Source organism: Bactrocera neohumeralis, chromosome 2, assembly GCF_024586455.1.
Source record: "Bactrocera neohumeralis isolate Rockhampton chromosome 2, APGP_CSIRO_Bneo_wtdbg2-racon-allhic-juicebox.fasta_v2, whole genome shotgun sequence".
NCBI lineage: Eukaryota > Metazoa > Arthropoda > Insecta > Diptera > Tephritidae > Bactrocera > Bactrocera neohumeralis.
In genome coordinates, this window is record NC_065919.1 from 21,858,279 (window position 1) to 21,876,302 (window position 18,024).

At 38.4% G+C, this 18,024-nt stretch overlaps 2 protein-coding genes across 2 annotated transcripts; one reads left to right on the forward strand and one right to left on the reverse strand.

Moving 5' to 3' along the window:
• Nucleotides 1-2,107: 2,107 nt before the first annotated feature.
• LOC126768101 (serine proteinase stubble) lies at nt 2,108-12,958 on the forward strand. Its single transcript, XM_050485995.1, has 8 exons — nt 2,108-3,129; nt 3,194-3,447; nt 4,631-5,079; nt 7,530-8,325; nt 8,641-8,830; nt 10,899-11,196; nt 11,264-11,413; nt 12,618-12,958. The coding sequence occupies exons 1-8, from the start codon at nt 2,108-2,110 to the stop codon at nt 12,750-12,752; spliced, it is 3,294 nt and encodes a 1,097-aa protein (XP_050341952.1). The 3' UTR covers nt 12,753-12,958.
• Nucleotides 12,959-16,330: 3,372 nt separating this feature from the next.
• LOC126750767 (uncharacterized) lies at nt 16,331-17,735 on the reverse strand. The gene is made up of 3 exons (XM_050460497.1): nt 17,636-17,735; nt 17,287-17,569; nt 16,331-17,229 (listed from the first exon to the last, which is right to left on the reverse strand). Exons 2-3 carry the CDS (start codon nt 17,451-17,453, stop codon nt 16,692-16,694), a joined length of 705 nt encoding a protein of 234 aa, XP_050316454.1. The 5' UTR covers nt 17,454-17,569; nt 17,636-17,735; the 3' UTR covers nt 16,331-16,691.
• Nucleotides 17,736-18,024: the final 289 nt, after the last annotated feature.

Consider the following 18,024-nt stretch of genomic DNA (forward strand, 5'->3'; position numbering starts at 1 on the left):
ACTTGATTGTCCAGTGTCTGCCGTTGAGTAAGCTGTCTGGTCTCGCTTGGGCTACAAGCGTTTCACTTGACTTGACATGTTTTGATTGCCATCATGTCTTATCGGCATATGAAATACATTAATTAAATATTCAAAGCACTTTCTACTAGAGACCTATGACCCTGCTGGTACTTTCGATCAATACTGCATGTCTCAAAAGGGTTGAGAGCAGAAAGTCTGACGTTGAATTATGAAAACCCACAAAAAACGGAGTTTTGAAAATATTTTTTTTCTCTCACATTTCATATGAATTTTGCAAAAAAAATTGTGGATTCTTTTAAATAGTCGCTTTTGTCGAAGTCACCAATATAAATTTCCACAATTGCCTCTTCTACATTACCGAAATCCTTAAAATTTGATGTGGCCAACGGCTCTACTTTCAGCAACTTTGTTTGCATCGATACCTATTAACAGTAAGTGATGTTTATTTCATTTATGAAGTCTTGTTTCGAACCAGTTTAGGCTTTATATTTTACTTGACATAACTTGAACTAAATATTGGTTCCTGAAATTAAAGATATACAATAAATGGAAGTAATGTACAGCCGATAGAAGAGACACACGACCGCAGAATTAGGGTGACAAAACGAGAGGACTGCAGGAAATGTATAGAGCAGGGCACATGGAAAATCAAGGAGCATCTCTTATGCACTTTTACCGCACTGGACAAGACTACACTGTAAGCATCTGGGGTCAACACGGATGATACACTGGAGGAGCTATAGATAGTGAGTACGCAGAGTCTGTTAAAATTCGCGCCAAGCGTAGGCCTAAACGATGACTACTTCTCTTGGACCTAGGAACTGAAGTGTGGCTTATGGGCCTACTAGATTAACCTAACCTAATGAACAGTCTTGAGATCTTCAGCTTATGACCTATTGTGATTTTAGTAAGTTTGATAAGGAGCAATATACTTTAGTGCAGTTTTTCTCTAAGCTGGACAGTCTACAATAGCCAACATGGTTTGGATAAAGTTTGCCTCTTTTTCAGAGTAGTTAATCGAAACAAAAACTAAACACCATAAGATGAAGACAGATAAAAAAAAATAATTATTAAGCTATTTTTAAGTTTATTGAAGACTCTCATCTAATAAATGCGAGTATCGATCGATTGCTGAAGCCATCGAACCTTACAGTCTTCTTCTTCGTTATTTGCGTAGACACCGCTTATGCAGTTATAGCCGAGTTTACAACAACGCGCCAGTCGTTCTTGCTTTTCGCTGCTTGGCGTCAATTGGATATTTCAAGGTTATTCTATGCCTGGTGCAAAAAAGTGGAGGTCTTCCCCTTCCTCTGCTTCACCCCACGGGTACTGCGTCGAATACTTTCAGAGCTGAAGTGGCGGCTCCTTTTCATGCTGTCAAAAGCAGCATTGAAATCGACAAAGATGTCTTTTCCAAGATTTTCAGACCAGAAACCACACTGATGCGTGTCGATAGTTGGCTTTTTGGGGTCTTTTTTTAGATTTTTGGGCAGAGCATGTGAATAGTTGGTCCAGATTGATTTTCATACCTATATATAAGATATAAAAGTATATTCGAAGAACAACAAAGCATCGAAGCCGATGGAACAGTTCAAACACGGCGGCGAAGAACTGATAAGGAGCATGCGGATAAGGTTATATAGTTTATATTCATTTTTCGCATGTGAGGTCCCAAATGCGGGCGGTCAAGAACCCAAGAGTTGAATTGTTTTCACCTCATCTTTTTACATATAGCTTCTGCAGATGACATCTGGTAGGATTCCCAGTCTTACCGCGTGGACGCCAATAGGGTAATGGTCCGTTAAAAGCCCCAAAAGTAGAGAGAGGCTAGCTTTATTGAAGGCAAAGAGATCACTAGGTCTCTTGCGATCGATCTTGACCAAGCTTCAACGTATCCCAGCTATCTAGTAAATCTGCTGCTACCTTAAAGGCTGCAACCTTGGCCTGGAAGACAAAATCCCAGAGTTGGAGAAAGATTTTTTAAAAATTCAACCATAAAATTCTGTAATGTTATGCTTGTTCGTCGCATATAATCATTATACATTTTCCATCTCTTTTTTTTACAGAATTTTCATATTTGTACAACATGTGGAATAGTAATAATTGTTATAGTCGAAGATGGCTAGTCACGGACACGAGACAAGTGGGCATAGAAAGCAGCAGAGATCGGTATCAACTGTCCAACAGAACACAGAAATCTACACAATCGCTGCAAACAGCAGCGGCGTCGAATTTACAACAACCGCGACATACTAAACGCAAATGCCGACGATTATGCGACGCACGCGCGGAACATACCGAGCAGTCCGAGGTATGGCTACCGCAAATGTCAACCACGGCGTATGCGGCAGATGGAAAAGGGCTGCCGTGCAGACAGCTCTCGCGGTTGCCACGAATGGCGTCATATACAACCGCATCGTTATGGTCGGACCTAAAGTCCTCAATAGCGCCTGCCCAGCGCACACGAGTCAACGCTTGCCTAAACCAAATAATAGAAGTATTACTAGCCTTACTATTAGCCAATTGTCTGATGCAGCTATGCGGACAACTGCCCACAGCGACAGCCGCATTCGACGCGCCAACGGCGAGCGATACACTTGCCGAAGCATACAACTTCTACACGAGTAGCAGGCTGAGCCAACGCGGCGACGACGACGACGATGATGAGTACGCGGACGCTTATAGCAACAACTATCGCCAACCGCACAGCATCGGCGGCAATGCGGCGTTTGCATTCAACGCGTTGCAATTGCCATCGGCTGCCACGCTGGCTGCAGCTGGCGCTTACAACGTACCAGATGGTGATGCCGCGTTGTCGGTGAATCAGCTGCAACGCAGTCAAAATTTCAAAATTAGTCAGAAGCCCTGCTCGATTGGACGCATCGAGGGCACTTGCATGTTCGTGTGGGAGTGCATCAAGTCGGAGGGTCGGCATGTCGGCATGTGTGTGGACTCGTTCATGTTCGGTTCGTGTTGTGCGCACAATTATACGGAGAATATTGTAATGCCGCAGACGTTCTCCTACACACGTCCCACCAAACCTCTGGGCATTGGCGGTGTGAATCATCGACCTCGACCGCCGCATCAGCCACACAAGCCTAGTATAAGGTGAGTTGAGATCATGGTGTACGCAATATAATGTATGCTTAGTTTTGTATGCTTCTCTTTGCAGTGGTATGACTACTATTGAGCGGCCGCATGGCGCTGGAACGCTGGTCATACGTCCATCTGGGCCGCATCATCAAGGCGCTTTGTATAAGCCTCAGTACATGAAACCCTCAACTGTGGGCACAACCACATCTTTCTCCGCCTCTCACTCAGCAGCGACGACAACGACGACAACCACTTCAACTGAGGACTCCAATGCGTTGTGGACCTCGAATGCGGTATTGCAAGATTTGCAGCCGGCAGCGGCCACGGCGTCAAGTGAGTACTTTCTATTGAAGAATGTGTACATTAAGGGTATTCTATATGTATAGGAAATTTTTTGAAAATCATTTAGAATATTGTTTGTGATGTCTTTAATCTGTGAATCGGAGGTTGCCACCTCTCTAAAAATAATAAGTCATGAATATATTTCGGTAAACGAAATATGTACTACAGCATGATGCTGAAATAAGCACTTTAAGAAGCACTACATAAAATATTTCTTATAAGTGTTGCCACCTGTTTAATTTTTTTATTAAAAAAACTTTAACAGTAAATTATGGGTATCAAAGTAGAGCGGCTAAAAAAGCTACAGTTGAAAATATTTTTATAAGGGTTGCCACCTGTTTAATTTTAAAATAAAATATAAGCTAAAGAAATACTAAAGTATCGGCATCAAACTGAAGCGGCTAAAACGCTGATTGTTGAAAATTCGTTTATAAGGGTTGCCACCTGTTTAAATTATGTATGTATGTACGTAAGATAAAGAAAGATAAATAAATACTGCAGCATGGGTATCAAACTGAAGCGGATGGAACACCTACAAACGAAAACGTTTTATAAGGGTTGCCACCTGTTTAAATTTTTTTGGTAAACAAATTTTTTAAGATAAAGAAAAACTGCAGTATAGGTATCGAAATGACGCTAAAAAACCTACAGTTGGACGTATTTTTACAGTATTTTTATAAGGGTTGCCATATGTTCAAATTTGTAGGGTAAAAGAAAACATAAGCTAAGAAATACTAAAATATGTGTATCAAACTTAAGAGGTTAAAAAAAGTAAAGTAAACATATTTTTATAAGGGTTGCCACCTGTTTAATTTTTTTTTGGAAAAAAAAATTTTAAGATAAAGAAGAACTGTTGTATGGATCGTAAACTGAAGCGTTTAAAAAACCTACAGTCGGAATAAGGGTTGCCACCTGTTCATATTTTTTGGTAAACATATTTCTTAATATGAAGAAACACTTGAGGATAGGTATCAAACTTAAGCGGTTAAGCAAAACTTATATTTGAAATTGTTTTATGAGGGTTGCCATGGCAACAATTCTTTGTTTTTCAAAATAAAGATACCCCTGTGCTAAAATATCGTATAACATTTACCCGAAAAGTGATTTACAAGCCTGCTTACGCTTGAATACCTACATATGTGTGTCCTTCATATAAATTCATGACTTTCTGCAGATCAATGGAATACATCACCACAGCTGACAGCCGTAACGCAACACCACTGGCACATGACGACTGAGCCAAATTTTATTACCAAACCGCGGCCGCCCAGCTGGGAGAAACCGACCGGTATGCGTCCCTCGAAGCCATCAAAGCCAACAAAGAAACCCATCTTGCCACAGCCGCAATTGCCCAGCTACCAAGTGACGCAACAACAGCAACACACCACAGCGGGTATTGTGTACACGACGCGAAAGCCAGTGCCGTCGACATCTACGCAGTCAGCGACAGTCAAACCGTTCGCATCGCCCTCATCAGCGGCGGCCAGTGCACCAACAACGCCAATATCGGCGCTGTCGTTGACGCGTCCACAACCACCATACACCGCCTCCTCTGCGTCTTTCGCCACTTCTGCGACTTCGTCATCGTCCGGCACTAACTTGTGGCAACAACAACAGCAACAGGTATGTTTGTCTGCACTTATGTAAATCCACACACATTGTTCTCCGGGTTTTTAAACGGGCTACCTCTGGCTGGGCCACATGCCGAGGTCATTTACTTAAACACTCACTCACTGACAAACTGACAAATTTCTGCCTCAATGTTTGCATACTTATGCGGCATGGGCGGATTATCGCGCACACAGCAACAACAAATCAACTTTGTTGCGCATAAGCGTATAAAAATGTTTATCTAGCCTTGAGCGACATTTTATTGTTTGAAAATAGCTGATGAAAGATTGCCCGTCATTTGGGTGTGGTGCGGCTAAGCTGTGCCATGCTATACGTCCACTTGTGCTATGCTGCTCGGCCGATTGATCCGCTAAAGTGTATCAGTAACTGAAAGTGCGACGTCTATTTTGTGTGTGGCATGCAGCACGCGGCATGTGGCGATCACACAATGTCTCGTCTTTGTCTATACGTAAATGGTTTAAGACAGCTAAGGGCCTAATTGCATGTGACAGTAGCGCCAGTAACTTGCTTTGAAGTTAAACATATTCCAAACTTTAAGAAATATATGAAAAGTGGCGTTGTTTGGCGATCTTTACAAGAGGTCGATATTAACAACGATCTCGCTTTGACAGCTTAGAACGCCGTTCCGTTATGTTACCTGAAACTCCTATATAATAGATCCTAAGTTCCTTACAAATCGACAAAGCGCTTTGAGCCTATCACAAATTTGTTGAGATGACTAATGTCAGTTTCGGTTGCGTCTCCTAGTTCCTTGAAGGTAAGACTGTCGAGAAGTTTTATTCTCAGCCTTGCCAATGCTGGAAAACGCAGGAGAGAGTGTCTGGATGCTTCCACCTCACTCTCCTCCATAAGACTTTGGCAACTTGCGTCCGTCAAGATTTTTGACCTCACCGTATGAATACCTATTGGACAACAGTGATACCCTTCGATTAGTTCGTAGATGGTATTCAGAAAATTTTCCTGTAACCATAAGGACAACGTAGCCAGCGTAGCCTACAGCCTCGCTTTTCGAATTTAAAGTAGGTCATTAACTACCAAGATCCAAAATTTTTAAGTTATTTATCCACTTCCTCTGATATAAACCTCAATTTAGATAACCTTTAACATATTGCGGGCAAGCTTCATTTACAACCGCTTCGATTACAAATCTTCAAGAGGAAGTAAAATCAAATCCGTTCCTCAAAACTGGTCCAATTAGAATTTGCTAAATAGATGTTAAATAGATATTATATATTTCTCCTTTCCACGGCTTATCTGATTTGACTTTCTGAATGTTTGCGTCACTCTAAATAGCTACTTGACTAAATCTATGTTGACCAGCTTTAGCACTTGTGAGTTTGTGAAAGCCTTTTGGCCCAGAGTGGAACACAAATGATCCATTGAACTAATAGCTCTTAGAAAGTTTCACATGGCCACAATGATAAGTGTCTAACTAGGAACTGTTCCATTGGCTTACTTGGTGGAAATGTCTAGAAATCTTCCCCTTCACTATCTAGCTTTGGGCAGACTAAGGATGAAGCATCTTGGTTGTCATACTTTCTACGAACTTGGCGAATTGGCTAGATAGATATCAGTCAGATATCAGATAGTCATTATTCTTGGTCTCATAAATATCAGGCTATTTACCAAATCTAATCTAATTTAACTCTAGCAAGAATCTCATTGAAAATCTTGAAGACGGCTTGTGGAGAGGGCTTGTGGTCTTACGATATTCTTAAATACATTTAGTTTGCTTTCCGAAGAAGGCTTAGCGTTCAGGCACGTTTAATATTCTATTGTCTATGGGATTATATATCTGTACGGGACAGGCTAAGGCCTCCCACAAAACCCAACCGAGCCGTGAAGCTTATGAAGGTCTCAGTTCTAAGTAGAGAAACAATTTGTAAAGAAAGACGGCAGCCTTATTTTTCAGACTGGAGCCCAATTACTTCGAAGCTCTGCTTAAATAAATCTTTTTGTATCCGAATTGATATGACAGATTCCATCCAGTTTGAAAGATACTTTTTTTCGAAGAGCGCGTACTTTGTACTGACATTTTATACCCGATTAAATGCTATTTTCACAATAAACCTTCTCGAATATTTCCAAGCAATTTTGATAAACGCTCAAAAACGATTCCCTATTCCTAAAACTACAAGCCTGTATAACTGACCACTGTGTGTGCGGCTTAAGTAAAGCGCCCAAGGACCTGCTTACTACCTTGTTTGTCTTTTTTGTAAGCTTAAGCTCAAGTCCACTGATGCCGGCAATCGTTCACGGGCTAGCCACATGTCGCCGCTACACGGTATTATCCAACGAATGAGTGCGTTCGCGCATGTTGTTTTTGTAGTGCATTGAAATGAAAAATTGATTTCGGCCATATGAAAAATCTGCACCGACATGACCGCCGTTTAGACATAAATAACATTGAATAATTTCAAACTCATAATTTAAATTTGCAGCAGCAACACCAATACCAACACCATCAGCAACAATATCGACCGCCGCCTGTTTATGCGAAGCCACCAACGAAAGTGCCAGCCACATCGCTGGCGACCACCAGCGGCACTGCGAGCGCGACAACAACTACAACGGGTACAACAACAACGACAAGCACGCGATTACCAACAAGCAGTACTACGGTAAAAACGACAACGCGTCCTTACACGCGCCCAACCACGCCCAATTGGGTCATTAGCGAAAGTGGTGTGCCCAGCGGCGTCGGCGACGGCACAATTTATCCACTGCACTCGTCGTCTACAGGCAAACCAACAACAGCAATAACGACCACAACAACAACAACGCAAAAATATAGACCCACTTCGTCATCATCCACTTCGTCAACGTCGTCATCATCATCATCATCGGCGCATACAACCGGCTCAATGTCGCCCATTAGACCCACTCAACGGCCCACTTGGTCGCAAACGACACCGACACGGCAACCACCAGCATCGAAGCCGCCAGCATCAACCACCTCATCGTCATCATCAACATCTTCAGCATCATCATTATCATCTTCTACATCATCACATTCCGCTTCCTCATCATCATCGCTCTCACCACCCGCTTCACCATCTACAGCTGTCACTGCAACGCATAATGTGCCCACTTATGGACATTATCCGCATCCGAGGCCGCCGTCGCAGCAGCAGACATTGTCGCACCACAATCTGACGACGATCGAATCGAATGAGATCTCCGATAGTTTGACCAATAATAGCACCGCTATTAAAATCATCACGGCCGCACGTAGCGGTAAGTTTTACAACTTCACTGGAACCCAACTTCAACTTCCACATACACACATATCTTTTATTTATGGCTTGAGTTTCGGTTCATTTATCACTCGTTGCGTTATTTGCATCGCTGATCTGCGCTGGGTGTTGCTGTCGTTGATTGACCGCCAGACTATTTAAGCCATCATTTAACTGCATTCAATCATTCTCGGGTTGCCGTGCAATCCCATAAAGATTTTATGTGTTTTCTCGCTTAATCTTTTTACTAATGGCGGTTTCTTTTTTCTTGTTTCTTCCCTACTTTTTTTTCTATACATTTTTGATGGATTTATAGAATGTGGTATTCCGGTTTTGGCGCGTCCAGAGACACGCATTGTGGGCGGCAAGAGTGCGGCGTTCGGTCGTTGGCCTTGGCAAGTGTCGGTGCGTCGTACAACGTTTTTCGGCTTCTCGAGTACGCATCGCTGTGGTGGCGCGTTGATCAATGAGAATTGGATCGCAACTGCGGGACATTGCGTCGATGAGTAAGTAATTAAATAACCGTTAACTACTGTAGTCTAAGAGTAGTATATAGAGAATTTACACAACGGTGGCTGGCAATAAATCAATGGTGCTTGGTTTATGTGAGGTTAGATTCATATCATAAGGTAAGACACAAATAAATCGGGCAGATAACACGATAGTGCTAGCCTTCCACTTGATATTAATTTTTGATATAACGCGTCAGTTGGCGGTACCGATCTAGAAGACGTTAAATGAAGAATTAAGTATTTTAGGTGTCACAGTAAAGATGAAACTTAATAGCTCGGAATATTCTTCTTTGGCCCTAGAACCATGGGTTGGTGAGAACTCGAAATGTAGCCAGTTGTCTCCAAAATTTGCGAGGTCAAACCGGTTGCATGTTCCGTTTGTTCGCTTTGCACTTGGTCCATTCATTGGATGCGTGGGCGCACTTGCTTCAGTTCTCTACGCATGGATCTCGAATTGAAGAAACTTTTCGCTGGAGCATCATCTTCCATACGAACGATATGGCCTACCCAGCGCATTCGTTGGATTTTTATGCGCTTAACTATATCCATGTCACCGTAGAGCTCATACAGTACGTGATTCCATCTTCTCCGATATTCATTGCTTACGCGAATGGCTCCAAAGATATTGTGAAGAACAGTTCTCTCGAATGCTCCAATCTCGGTTCGTCATCGTCCATGTTTCTGCGCCGAATAATAGGACGGAGTAGATTATTGGTGGAATTTACACTGATTCCAAGATAAACAAAGTCTTTAAAATGTATAGCTGCCAACAGTGACATAGGCCCCAAGTCGCGAAGAATCATTTGCTTACCTCGGTAGCATTATACTTTTAGAGGAGGCAGTGCCACTGTGGTTAAGATTATTGTCACGTATCACTTTTTCCTGCATTATTTTGAAGAAGACGCACGAAAGTGAATCACCCTTCTTCTTTGTGAGTTTGTCGTGGTCGTCAACGTTTGGGGAAGTCAATATCCGAGGTTTTCGTGTTCTTTTCATTTGAATTACATTCTTGCATGGCGAGTCCTAAACCCAGCGGCACAATTCCTGCTACGGAAAGTCTCGTTGATCACATTTATATAGCCACCCGATTGCTTCAACACAGACGCCCGCTTGCAGGGCCTCTTATCTGGTGGACGGACGCTACAACCTTTCTAAGGTAACACGGAGTGGTCCAATCAAGGGCAAGCTGTATTTGCCGTAACCCAGAGTTTCACACGGGTCGCTTTCCGAATCTCACTCAAAATGGTTCACGTTGCACGGGGTGTATGACGCAGACGCAAAAGTAGGGATTGAGTATGGTTGTTCAACAGTGGCTGGATACCAAGAGTAACTACCACACCGAACTTAAATCCCTTCGGAATCACTCAGATCAAAAATATTTGACCGCTAAGCAAATTTGCTAATGAGAATAATTGATAATTGCTGACATGTAGCGGTTATCTAATCTCCGCGTGGGTGGTAAGGTTCTGGTTGGTTGTCATTGAAGTCATCTAACGGTAGGCTCAGTACACCAAGTACGCCATTCACCGAGAAGGAGTCGGTGAAGGTGTTAAAGGCTCCACTGTGAATGGCGCATAGTGCCTGTCTGAGATGAGTTGCGTCCGAAGTCTGGTTGGCGATGTCGATTTCGTCGACAAATACCAGTGATGTTCCTAGCAGCAGCTCCGTTTCAAGCGAGCGACTATAGGGATGTTTTCTGCGAAACAACCCAGCAGAAACTGCTTGCAGAGGCGTTCATTATCTTCCTTGACCGGAAGCATGCGGGTCACGCTGTACAAATGTTGAAATGGAAGCAGCAAGAGGCATCCGGTAAATATTCGGAGTACAGCATTTTGCAGAGAGGTCATTATTAAAAGTTTCCTGGAAGACAATATGTCATAACAAAAGGCACGATACTATAAACTAGCATGAGGTTAATTCCGTATAAATAAATCCCAAAAGTATTAATTTAACCTCTACTTGTGCTTTGTCGTATATGGCAGTTTTCTTATAAAGATGTTTTTCATAAAAATTTCCTTAAGTACTTATAATAAATCGTGTCTTATTTTCAACTCCATTACAGTCTACTCATCTCTCAGATGCGCATACGCGTCGGCGAATACGACTTCTCACACGTGCAAGAGCAACTACCGTACATCGAACGTGGTGTGGCCAAAAAAGTCGTACATCCCAAATATAATTTCTTTACCTACGAATATGACTTGGCCTTGGTGAAACTGGAGCAACCGGTGGAATTTGCGCCGCACGTCAGTCCCATCTGCTTGCCACAAACGGATAGTCTATTGATTGGCATGAATGCCACAGTGACCGGTTGGGGGCGTCTCAGTGAGGGCGGCACACTGGCGTCCGTATTACAAGAGGTATTCACATTGTAGAATTTTATCATGATGAAAATATAATTTAATAATTTGGTTTTTGTTCATTAAGGTATCGGTGCCGATTGTGAGTAACGGCATTTGCGAATCGATGTTTGCGCGCGCCGGACGCCAAGAGTCGATACCGGATATATTCGTGTGTGCGGGCTATGAGAATGGCGGACATGACTCGTGTCAGGGTGACTCTGGCGGACCGTTGCAGGTGGGTGTGGCGTCTGCTTGGTTGCGTGTTAATTTTTAAAATATTCTTATGTTTTTTTTCAATATTTTTATTCTTTTTCAATAATTTTTTTTATTATTTTTATTTTTTTTAATATTTTTATTTTTTTTTTAATATTTTTAGTTCTTTTTTTAATATTTTTTATTTTTTTAATATTTTTGTTTTTCTTGAAAATATTTTTATTATTTATGTTCAATATTTTTATTCTTTCCAATACTTTTTTATATTTTTTAATATTTATTTTTTCAATATTGTTACTCTTTCAATATTTTTATATTTTTCAATACTTTTTTAATATTTTTTTTTGTAATATTTTTGTTTTTCTTTTAAATATTTTTCTTTGTTTTTCAATTTCGTAAAATTTTTTTTATTTTTTTTAATATTTTTGTTTTTCTTATAAATATTTCTAATTTTTTAAATTTTTTTTAAATTTATATTTTTTTAAATTTTTGTTTCTTTCTTTCAATATTTTTATTTCTTTTTTTTCTATGTTTTATTTTTTAAATATTTTTGTTTCTTTCTTTGAATATTTTTATTTATTTTTTTTTTAATATTTCTATTTTTTTCAATATTTTTAATTTTTTACATAAATTTTATTTATTTTTTTCTATGTTCTTATTTCTTTAAATATTTTTGTTTTTTTTTCAATATTGTTACTCTTTTGTATTTTTATTTTTTTCAATATTTATGTTTTTCTTTTAAATATTTCTAATTTTTTAAATATTTTTTGTTTTTAATTTTTATTTTTTTAATATTTTGTTTTTTTTGCAAAATTTTTATTTATTTTCAATATTTATTTTGTCAATATTTTTACTTTTTTCTAATACTTTTTTTTTAATAATGTTATTTTTTAATATTTTTGATTCTTTCTTTCAATATTTTTATTTCTTTTTTTCAAATTTCTATTTTTTTTAGTATTTTTAATTTTTTTCATTAATTTTATTTCTTTTTTTCTTTGTTTTTATTTCTTTAAATATTTTTATTTTTTCAATATTTTTAATTTTATTCATTATTTTTATTTCTTTTTTTCTTTGCTTTTATTTTTTTTAAATATTTTTATTTTTTTCAATATTTTTGCTTCTTTTACATTTTTTTTATATATCTATTTTTTTTTTAATTTTTTATTTTATTTTTCCATATTTTGATTTATTTTTTCAATATCTAATTTTTTTTTTATTTTTTTAAGGTTAAATCCGCTGACGGCCGTTTCTTCTTGGCCGGCATTATCTCGTGGGGCATTGGCTGTGCGGAGGCAAATTTGCCCGGCGTTTGCACACGCATCTCGCGTTTCGTGCCTTGGATCATGGAAAATGTATCGTGATAGATCTGCCTCGTGACAAGGCCGGCTTGTAATCACTTCGTAAATGGACTGTAAATATTTAGGAATTTCAGTTTTGTCTGCTTTATTCTAGACATTACTGTGTTCCTTGCTTTCCTAAACACCTTTTTCACTATTTATAAGCATGTTTTCATATTTATAATTTATCTGCCTTAGTTAAAAAACAAAAAAAAAAATATTTACACTGTTGAAACACTAACTAATTTATATAAATTATGTGATTTATATTTATGCAAGTAGTTAGTCGCAATTAAATGATGAAATAGTTTTAGGTAAATTTAAATAAAATGCAATGAATTTAATAAAATAGTTTTAAAATATTTTTTAGATTTAGCAAAACACGTTAAACGCTGTATAACTGTATTTCTAATAGCGCAAATTTATTATGAATTGAATTATGTAAGAATTTAGTATTAACTGATTTTTTAATGCTATAAATATTTACTAAATTTTAATTTTATTATTTATTCACATTTTGCAATATTTCAATTTAAGTATTTTTTCTTTATTTTCACAATTTTTTATTGCACATTATTAAGTATGTATGTGTGTAAGTAGCGTGACAATATTGAAAATTATTAATTTATTTAATTTTGTACATAGTAAAAGTCATTTCATCACACTGTTGTTATAAGCTTATCATATTCGAAAGTCGAACTTTACATGTGTATGTGTTAGTGAGGAATCAATTAAAATCATAATAACATGTTTCTAATAACTGCTGCGTATAAAGCAAAATATGCATGCAATAATTGAATAACTAAATAAATCAATTAATTAATGACTAATCTTGCCCAAAGAAGCAAATAAAATTTAAAGAAAAAAATATAAATATGTTTCATATGTTTTTGGTGTTTTTACGATGGTGAATGAGTGGCAGTGGAGTTGAGCTGAACATCTACTCATCTAAGATGAACAAGTCCCTGACCGGCCTCAGGAGCTTAACCAGTGGGAGCAAAGCGGTAGTGATGACTAACATGGTCAAATATCTTGGTTCCACGCTGGATTCCACTCTGCGGTGGTAGCAGCATGTTGGCCCGACCATGGTCAAAGCGACTAAAGCACTAATGGGGTACAGTCAATTAGCTGATAAATCCTGGGGTTGCAAGCCAGTCTTTCGAACAGCTTTGTAAAGCATACAGAGAGGCCGGTAGGCTGATGGGCTGTCTAGGTTTCCTTTTCCTTTACTAATTAAAACTGCCTGTTGGGCTGCTTTCTTTTCCAAATTTCTGAAAACAAGCTGGCTTTAAGACAGGTGTTAAACATACCTCTGGTGGTATGCCGTCTGGTCCAGGTGACCTATTGAGATTAAGCAAAGAAGAAGAAGCAAAGAAAGATAAACGCGAAGAGCTACATACATATGTATGTACGTAGTTCAATAAACAAAAAATCCATGGAGGTTCGGATACAAGATTGTAACAAGCCAACTCAGTGCGAAACTCTTGATTCCAGAGTTAAGTCCGGCAAGTAGAGAGCATATGGAGAACACGCTATTCCCACCGTAAGATCTGGGAAGAAACCAGACAGAGGTTACGAGATCTAATGAAAATTGAGGAAATTAGTACGGCCGCGAGCACTTTAAAGATCAATAAAGCCCCTGATCCTGTTAAGATACCAGTGGATATGGTAAAATTCATCGTTACAGAACGCTCTCACGTCATTTTAGAATTATGCAGGAGACAGCAACTGACCCTGAGCAAAAGGTAAAGGAGACCCACAAGCATCTTTAGCATACTGTATTCTATGCATGCTAGATACAACAGAAAGCTATTAGAAAGATTATCGAAACCCCACATAAACAATGCCGGAGGTCTCTCAGAGACATGGCTTCACACCAGGCAGATCGTGGTATATATAATGTATATTACGTAGTAAAAAACAGAACATGGGCGCAGAATTTCTGGCCTCGAAGAATTCGAGCTTATAGAAAACAAGCCAAATTGCTTGATGATAGGCATCCTTGAATGCCGAGAGAGTAGAAACTGACCTGTAATAGGTCCATTTTGGAACATTTGTGCTGAAGTAATGCAAAAGCTCGCCCTGAGGAAAGAAAAAATGCATGATAGAAAGGATGACGATCCTTGTATGGTGCATTAGTGAGAAAGAAATTTAAACCGTCCTTACAGCCACCAAAACAAAAATAAAAACAAGAATTTTTATCTAATAATTAATCACAAGTTATTCGTTGAAAGATATTTTCAGTCAGTGTGCATACACACCCTGTTTAAATTAAAGCATACAAAATTACCGACAGTCACATCAAAATGATGATTGGCATTTTCAATTATTATATTGTAACATACTATTGGAAATATAAAAAAACATATCCACAATAAAAAACAACCTTCCTCCACCACGCTTGTTGGCCACTTTTTTCTACTGTTTCATGCTTATGAATGGCGGAATGGAGTGTAATGAATAAACGAAAATAAGGTGTGCGAAAATGAGGAAAATAAAAAAGCAAACACTTCATTTTTTGTACACACAGATTTAGCTATGGAATGGTGCTGCATTGACCTATTAACAATCGCATAGAAATGTAAATTTCACTTTTTTAAAAGTGCTGCGCAAAACAATTGAACACATTTTTGTTGTGACATTTGTTGGCCTCTTACCTGCTTTTTAGATTTTTCGGATGTAGTCTTCAATTGTTGAATTGTTTTGCGGCTCTTTTCTTCTTTATCTGCTCACTACTTCATATACATATAGATTTCTTTGTTAAATTATACTTGCATGCTAACCGGAGGCATTGAGTGCAGGACGCCACTCAGGCCGGACATATAAGTACCCAGTGGCGGACATACATATATATGCATGGTATATCCGCGGCAGTAACTGTAAACGACGCCCGTTCTTAATTGGAAACCTGCGTGTGACGAATGCTTCTAAATATGTATCATCCTTTTTGAGGAAGCTCTGAGGTTGCTCTCCATTTGTTAGTTAGCCGCAAGCCACAAATAGGAGTAGAAGTCCGACTATTCATATTGTTAGCGCTAAAGTTTTTTTTTATAAACCTAAGCACTTTCCGCCTTTTCTTGCAACAAGTCAGAGTGACACAAGCACTTGCAAACATATATAACAATAAAATTAAACCATTTTGAAATTACTGGAATTAAGTTCATGCTTAATTCAAAATCCCAACATTCTATTTAAAATTTTTGAATTTACCCCTGCTTTTAATGAAAGTAGACAGGAAAACACAAAACTGGCAGCAAAAATTATAACATCTGTTAAACTTTACAATTCACAATAAAAACAATATTCACAATAAGCGATCTAACCGGATACCAACTAAGCAGGTTTGATTTCTTAATCGAGTTGAATTGCATAATACTAAATTCCGTTAAGAACAAAAACATATTCGAATTCGTTTTGGTATTTAATTCTAACTCAATACAAAATATTATTCAACATATTGACTGTTTTTCTTTTCGGTTAGTTTGTAAGAAAAACTTCGTACTGTTTCGCTCTGACATTGTATGCTTTAGATGCCTTTAGGCTTCTTTCATATATACCGTACCATAATTTGCATTTTCCAAATGAAATATTTTGAATAGCTATTCGTCTTTCGCTTCGCATTTATTTTGCTTCTAAGTGGATAATTGATTTGCATAATTATTGAAGTATTACATTATTTGAAATTTGCTATTATTTCGTTTTATTTAGAAAGGAGCTAATTATTGTAGTGTCATAATTATTTCGCGAAGTTACCTAAACTCTAATTGTTTAGAGATTTATTTTTGTGAATAGTAACATTGGTCGAAAGCTGCTTTTGCACTCACTTAAAGCACAATATTAAATATTGTATTACACACTATTTTCCACTCTTCATAATTCACTATAAATTTAATGCGATTACATCCTTAAGTTTCGCTTTCGTTATTTGACTTTCTTTGTTACTATATCCACTACTAGTTTTGTTTATTGCTTCTTGCCAAATATCGCCTCTTTCGCTTCGTCGTACAGATCTAAGGCTAAATATTTCAAGTCTTCCATGCTTGTGGGGAATTTACTGACTGGTTCGGGCGTTACTTCATCGCCTGGTTTCACACCCTTTATAAAATTGTAAGCAATGGCATAACCTTTGCGCGCTTGTACCAGGGCATCTCGTGCAAATACTTCCGCCTGTTTAGGGTAGCAAAGTGAAGCCACTGTGCCAGCTCCTATGGTTGTGTACAACACTTTCTTAATGAAACCACCACGCGCAGCAAAAATAAAGCCCGACAAACCACCGACTGCGATAGCACCACTGCGTGGTAATATATTCTGCGGCTCATTCAAATAATCGATAGTGGATTGGGTATGCGCTTTGCCCGTTTCATAGTAGTGGTCGAAATGTGCCTTCTGCTCAGCAAGCACATTGAGACCAGACTGAATTTCCGTGCGTACAACGCGAATTCCACTTTCAATAGTTTGGCGTGTTGGCGAGTCTTTTGGTGGATGCGTTTCCTTCTTAGTACTAACAAATAAGAAATGTATTAATATATGTAAACACATTGTAGAAAACAAAACAAACCTGTGTAGTTCATGCAAGGATTGATAAAGTGGCAGATCACTTGGCTTGCACGTGAAATTGGTATTTACCTCCACATTTTCAGCTGCTTTCACTTCCGACTGCTTGACAGGCACAGCAGCCAAAAGCACAGCTGTAGCTGGTGTAGCAAATAAAACTTTTCGGAACATCTTCAACCAATTGGACTATGAAGTTAATACGCACAATTTGGCGTTAAATGCTTCTAATTAACGTAGTACGCGAACGTGGTGGTTTCTGCTTCTCCTTCTTCTCCCTTTGAAGCAACCTACAAAATAAATTTTTAAACTTTTAGTTAAATATTAACCAAGTAAACGCTTTAAATTTGTTTTACCTAGTTGCTTGACATTGCATAAGACTCGTTGTCGATTACAAAAAATGACACTTGCTTTGACAGTTTGAAAACAGCTGCTCGAATTCGCTTCGGCCTTGTACTGTCGGACCAACGGGTGGTCCAGAAGCGTGATATAGAATATTTTCAAATGTTATCCATAATTACATATTCATATTCATATGATCGAAATTGAAATATTATAATACTAATTAGTTTTCGTATTAAGCAAAATAAATGAAATTAATATTCAATTTAATAATTGAAATCATACGTATAAATATGTATAATATACTCATAAAAATGTGGTGTCAATCAACCAACAAATATTTGGCATAATTGCGGTAATCAACGAGTCTGTTAAGAGCTGGCCACCCTACTACCGGGCTCTT

What these genes read in the sequence shown, in the direction of transcription:
- LOC126768101 (XM_050485995.1), top strand. Translation starts at nt 2,108, where the DNA reads ATGTGGAATAGTAATAATTGTTATAGTCGAAGATGGCTAGTCACGGAC. An exon ending in CCACACAAGCCTAGTATAAG is followed by an intron (nt 3,130 to 3,193) that starts GTGAGTTGAGAT and finishes TTCTCTTTGCAG; the next exon opens with TGGTATGACTACTATTGAGC. An exon ending in GCGGGACATTGCGTCGATGA is followed by an intron (nt 8,831 to 10,898) that starts GTAAGTAATTAA and finishes ACTCCATTACAG; the next exon opens with TCTACTCATCTCTCAGATGC.
- LOC126750767 (XM_050460497.1), bottom strand. Translation starts at nt 17,453, where the DNA reads ATGTTCCGAAAAGTTTTATTTGCTACACCAGCTACAGCTGTGCTTTTG. An exon ending in TCCTTGCATGAACTACACAG is followed by an intron (nt 17,230 to 17,286) that starts GTTTGTTTTGTT and finishes CTTATTTGTTAG; the next exon opens with TACTAAGAAGGAAACGCATC.